The 6,111-nt window shown below is 35.9% G+C and overlaps 1 protein-coding gene across 1 annotated transcript; it reads right to left on the bottom strand.

Moving 5' to 3' along the window:
• Positions 1–1,173: 1,173 nt before the first annotated feature.
• Positions 1,174–3,085, bottom strand: LOC111536058 (fibronectin type III domain containing protein 3C1-like). Its single transcript, XM_023202329.1, has 3 exons — positions 2,938–3,085; positions 2,262–2,330; positions 1,174–1,274 (listed from the first exon to the last, which is right to left on the bottom strand). Exons 1-3 carry the CDS (start codon positions 3,059–3,061, stop codon positions 1,201–1,203), a joined length of 267 nt encoding a protein of 88 aa, XP_023058097.1. The 5' UTR covers positions 3,062–3,085; the 3' UTR covers positions 1,174–1,200.
• Between the last annotated feature and the right edge of the window lie 3,026 nt (positions 3,086–6,111).

The following is a 6,111-nucleotide window of genomic DNA, read 5'->3' as shown; positions in this document are numbered from 1 at the left end:
GACTCCTTAGGGAGTTCCAGAGTTTCCAAAAAAGGTTCTAAAAAAATTACTGTGCTTTTATAATAATCATAAATTAATAACAATAAATTGATAACATACTCCCCAGCTAACAACAACACAGTTTGGACCCTTTCAGGTTAGTACAGATGTACCACATTGAGAAGGAGGGCCTGGGACTGATGCGGTTTCACACTTCATTGAAAGATCCAAACTACAAACAAACAAATAAGCAAACATACAAATGATTGTGCAGGCATGATCACTTCCCACCTTGACGGGAAGTAGCAGCATATATCCATCCAAAGTGAAATGGACTACAAATGGGACAACGTAACTATATAACTTCTCTATCCCTATTTGCTGTTTTTAACTAGAAATTGTGTATTCTACAGGAATTTGTTTACTCGATCTGTATTTCACTTCAGAGCCAGGGTGCCCTTGTGTGTCATCGTGGTTACCGTTTGCTTTTTTGACACATACAAGTGCTTCAGGGTTTCCATTAGCAACATAATTTTCTATTAAAATATACAAAATCAAATTTAAAGTATTTTGTAAATAGTTTTAAAGGTGCTTCTCTAAAATTATACAAAATAATTTGAGAAGACTGTTAAAACAAAGTAACAGAAGACTCAAAATGTAGTAATCGTGTCAATTAATTTTTAAATTTTATTTACAGACTTAAAAAAAATTGTGGTTTCAATTACTAAGTAAGAAACAACTGGCCAGGCTCGGTGGCTCCTGCCTGTAATCTCAGTGCTTTGGGAGGCTGAGGTGGGAGGATCACTTGAGGCCAGAAATTCATGACCAGCCTGGGCAACAAAGTGAGACCCTGTTTCTTCAAAAAATAAAAAAATGTAGCTGGATATGACGGTGCATGCCTGTAGTCCCAGCTACTCGGGAGGCTGAAGAGGGAGGTTTGCTTGAGCCCAGGGGTTCAAGGCTGCAATGAGCTATGATTACTGTCAGTGCACTCCAGCTTGGGTGACAGAGTGAGACCCAGAATCTAAAAAATGAACAAAGTAAAAAAAGAAACAATTGGCTGACCAATATTTGATTATATATTAAAAGAAAATCACTCTGCTTTAATATCATTTAATATATAAAAAATCAAAAGTTACAAAACAGGAAAGATAGGCTTAGTCATACAAATCATACAAAGAAGCCTCACTGCATAGGACATTGGTTTCTCTGGACTTTGTCTTACCATTCAAGGGTGGAGGACAGCAAGATGCAGGAGAAAGAGTAGGTGTTTGAATAGTCAATATATCTGAAGGCTAAGAGAAAGAAAAAATACGTTATGACTGTACTGAATTAAAGTTCAGTTTTGTAAAACATTTAGTAATATGATACAGCTCATTTCAGTCTTCAGTTTAAAATGTTTTCCATCTTTCTTTTCTCACCTGTCTGGACTATAAGTGAGTTACAAAAGACTCTCAGTTTATATGCAGTACCAGGTTGCAGGTGATTATATAGAAATTCCCTTTTGTTGCCACTGTAAATTATGTTCCAGAGATTCACTGAAGGGAAAAAGCAAATTTATTCAATTTATTTATAGGTAGCTTATCATTTAAAAAAATTTTTTTGAGTGGAGTCTTGCTCTATCGTCCAGGCTGGAGTGCAGTGGTGCAATCTTGTCTCACTGCAACCTGCACCTCCCGGGTTCAAGCAATTCTCATGCCTCAGCCTCCCAAGTAACTGGGATTACCAGCCTGTGCCACCAAGCCTGGCTAATTTTTGTATTTTTAGTAGAGACGGGGTTTCACCATGTTGGCCAGGCTGGTCTTGAACTCCTGACCTCAAGTGATCCACCCGCCTTGGTCTCCTAAAGTGTTGGGATTACAGGCGTGAACCACCATGCCCAGCTTGCTTATAAATGTTATCGGTTTCCATGATATCTCATGTGTATACTAAGAAATAACAACTTTGGAAACGAAGTTGGTCCAGTTATCTATTTCAATAGTAAAATAATATATGCCCCTTGAATTAACCATAAAATCATAAGATATCAGTCAGTAAACCTGATTTATTACTAGAAACTGCAGAAACTCAAGTAATTTCTTGGGTTTAGGTGATAGTATTATCCCAATGCCAATTTCCTAGTTTTGATAATTGTACTATGGTTATGTAAAATATTAATCTTAGGAGAAGCTGAGTGAAGATTTAACATGGGAACTCTCTATACCTTTTTTTTTTTTTTGCAGCTTCTAGTGAGTCTAAAATTATTTCAAAATAAAATATTAAAAAAAATCATGATGCCTTACCATCTGAATTTTCACTGACTTCTAAACTGTAACTTGAAATGTATGTTCCACCATTATGTTTGGATGGTTCTGCAAAGAGAAATAAAATCAAAATTATTCTTGAATAAACTTAAAATTCTCCCACTTGAATGTTATCTCATGAGTTAACAAAAATTTTTCACAGAGGAAAAAATATAAACATGAAACAATAGTGTATTAATAACCAGATATTAATAAAGATAATGAAAACATAATTCAAGTTACATGTTTGGAATATTGGACATGAAGCATTTAAATAAATATTGTAAAGTTATTTGCAAGAGACTGAAAAGCTAAGTATATGTGCCGTAAAGTTGATTTCTCTAGTTTGGAGAGAAAATAATTTGTATGAATATAATTTCTTAAGCTGACTTTTATCATTGATGTGGCCTTCTAATTGTGGCCTCCATATTAGATATAATCTTACTTAAGGACACATAAAGCTCAATAATTTGTTCATGTGCAAATTAATGAGATAGCAAGAGAGAACTAGAAAAATAATATAGTTTACAACTAAACCCATTTATATGACAGAATATCTCACATATAAATGATTAAGAGAACATTTTATAAAGCTGGGGACAATGAGAGGAAGATTTCTTCTCAATAGTTAATATTAAGACAGAGGGAAAATTTTAAATACAAAAACATTACTTACTCCATCCCATTTTTATACTGTGTGCATGGATCTTTCCCTTTATATATGGTTTTCTAGGGGATCCAGTTTTATCTGGACAGGTAGTATATTTTACTTCTCCACTGGGGTTGCTTCTTCCTTCCATATTGCAGGCAAAGATCTGTTTAAATAAAAGAGGATGATGTGGCTGACCATTGCAAATGAATGTCTGATTTGAAAATGTTCAGTTTGCAAATATAAAGTAAGTTGAGTGAGCATTTCTAAGAACTAAATACAAAATAAGGTTTAATTTCAAATAAAATACACTCATTTCTCTGGTGAAAAGTATAATTTTATATTAAAATATGACACAAATTTATAAAGTATAGCCACATACCCTTGTATGTAGTACTTCTCTGAAGACATCTTATAGTGCATGAAAAGTCTTCTCCATTGTATTTCGGCTTAAAATCTAAACCCTAGAAAGACAGTGAACTTTGGAACTGGGCAAGCATGGATTACAACTTCAATTTATTTTCCATCTGGGTGATTCTGAGCAAGTCCCTTAGTGTCTCTGAACTTCGGTTTCTCTGTATAAAAAATGGAGATAATTTCTACTTTGATGGGCTCATTCCTTTGGGAGGATTTAATGAGGTAATGAATGTGAAAGCACTTAGCACATTACTTGCAACATAGAACACTTCTCAAAATTTATCTACTTTATGTAAACTGTGGTAAAATATACATAATATAATTTACAGCTGCTTTACAAATTTACCAGCGTATTCAGTACAGACTTGAAAGTTCAGGATGGAAGGAAATAGTTGCCCACCCTTATCAGGAATCCAGTGATACGAACAAAGGGTAGAAATATGTTGAGGTGCTGAAGATTTATGTGACTATGCAAGGTTGTCTGGTATAGGCCCAAAGTTAAAAACTAACACAATTCTCTGAGTCTCTATGCTATTGTTATGGCTGCTGCTGCTTCTAGCTAATTTGCAGGGACTTGAGTAGTTTTAGATCTTTCTGTGCAGCATTGCCTAACCCCAGCTCTGCACTGGCCCCATCTGGAACACAGGAATTCAGGAATCACGCAATTCCTGACCCAACCTTGGCTCTGTATTGGCTCCCTGCAGAACACAGGGGACTCGGGAATTACACAATTCCTGAATGAATTGACTGAGTAGAAAGCAAATTGATTAAATTAAAACTCTTCTCAAGTGTGGAATCCATGTAACAAATACCTAAAACTGAGGTTGAAGATTAAAGCATATGAAAGAAAAATGTACAGATCCTGCTTCCTCCATTTCTAGTACATAAGTAGGGGTGTCATTTTGGTTTGTGTTGGGGCACACCAGTCTAATGACAAATAATGGATTCTTGCTTCTTTTAGCTTAGGAGGCTGAGGTGTTGGAGGCATAGTTCCTGATGTATGGAAGACTGCTATTTAACTGAAATCACTGAAAAATAGATTAAGATGGAAAATTAGTCTCAGATTCTTATTGAAGTACAGACTTAAATATTGTAAACATTTAAATATACTTCAAGCCAAAGTTATTTTTGGCAGCTAATCTGAATGAGTATTTTGTAGAAACACTCAGTCCAAGGATCTTGTGCTGTTTTATGATACTCATATAGCAACTTTTGAAGTCTTCATCTTTGCCTTTAATAATAGGCACAAAATATTAGAATATCATAAAATGCTACAGTTAACAACAAAAATTCAACATAACATTAATAATCATCCACAATCAAGTGCTTTTTTTGTTTTTTATTATTATTATACTTTAAGTTCTAGGGTACATGTGCATAACGTGCAGGTTTGTTACATATGTATACTTGTGCCATGTTGGTGTGCTGCACCCATCAACTCGTCAGCACCCATCAACTCGTCATTTACATCAGGTATAACTCCCAATGCAATCCCTCCCCTCTGCCCCCTCCCCATGATAGGCCCTGGTGTGTGATATTCCCCTTCCCGAGTCCAAGTGATCTCATTGTTCAGTTCCAACCTGTGAGTGAGAACATGTGGTGTTTGGTTTTCTGTTCTTGTGATAGTTTGCTGAGAATGATGGTTTCCAGCTGCATCCGTGTCCCTACAAAGGACACAAACTCATCCGTTTTTATGGCTGCATAGTATTCCATGGTGTATATGTGGCACATTTTCTTAATCCAGTCTGTCACTGATGGACATTTGGGTTGATTCCAAGTCTTTGCTATTGTGAATAGTGCCGCAATAAACATATGTGTGCATGTGTCTTTATAGCAGCATGATTTATCATCCTTTGGGTATATACCCAGTAATGGGATGGCTGGGTCATGTGGTACTTCTAGTTCTAGATCCTTGAGGAATCACCATACTGTTTTCCATAATGGTTGAACTAGTTTACAATCCCACCAACAGTGTAAAAGTGTTCCTATTTCTCCACATCCTCTCCAGCACCTGTTGTTTCCTGACTTTTTAATGATTGCCATTCCATCTGGTGTGAGATGGTATCTCATTGTGGTTTTGATTTGCATTTCTCTGATGGCCAGTGATGATGAGCATTTTTTCACGTATCTGTTGGCTGTATGCATGTCTTCTTTTGAGAAATGTCTGTTCATATACTTTGCCCACTTTTTGATGGGGTTGTTTGTTTTTTTCTTGTAAATTTGTTTGAGTTCTTTGTAGGTTCTGGATATTAGCCCTTTGTAACATGAGTAGAATGCAAAAATTTTCTCCCATTCTGTAGATTGCCTGTTGACTCTGATGATAGTTTCTTTTGCTGTGCAGAAGCTCTTTAGTTTAATTAGATCCCATTTGTCAATTTTTGCTTTTGTTGCCATTGGTTTTGGTGTTTTAGACATGAAGTCCTTGCCCATGCCTATGTCCTGAACGGTAGTACCTAAGTTTTCTTCTAGGGTTTTTATGGTATTAGGTCTAACATTTAAGTCTCTAATCCATCTTGAATTAATTTTCATATAAGGAGTAAGGAAAGGATCCAGTTTCATCTTTCTACTTATGGCTAGCCAATTTTCCCAGCACCATTTATTAAATAGGGAATCCTTTCCCCATTTCTTGTTTTTGTCAGGTTTTTCAAAGATCAGATGGCTGTAGATGTGTGGTATTATTTCTGAGGACTCTGTTCCGTTCCATTGGTCTATATCTCTGTTTTGGTACCAGTACCATGCTCTTTTGGATACTGTAGCCTCGTAGTATAGTTTGAAGTCAGGAAG

The sequence above is a fragment of the Piliocolobus tephrosceles genome, chromosome 12 (genome assembly GCF_002776525.5).
Source record: "Piliocolobus tephrosceles isolate RC106 chromosome 12, ASM277652v3, whole genome shotgun sequence".
Taxonomy (NCBI): Eukaryota; Metazoa; Chordata; class Mammalia; order Primates; family Cercopithecidae; genus Piliocolobus; species Piliocolobus tephrosceles.
This window is presented reverse-complemented; position numbering and strand designations above follow the sequence as displayed.

What these genes read in the sequence shown, in the direction of transcription:
- LOC111536058 (XM_023202329.1), bottom strand. Translation starts at nt 3,061, where the DNA reads ATGGAAGGAAGAAGCAACCCCAGTGGAGAAGTAAAATATACTACCTGT. An exon ending in CAGTATAAAAATGGGATGGA is followed by an intron (nt 2,331 to 2,937) that starts GTAAGTAATGTT and finishes TTCTCTTTGCAG; the next exon opens with AACCATCCAAACATAATGGT. An exon ending in AGTCAGTGAAAATTCAGATG is followed by an intron (nt 1,275 to 2,261) that starts GTAAGGCATCAT and finishes TCTTTCTCTTAG; the next exon opens with CCTTCAGATATATTGACTAT.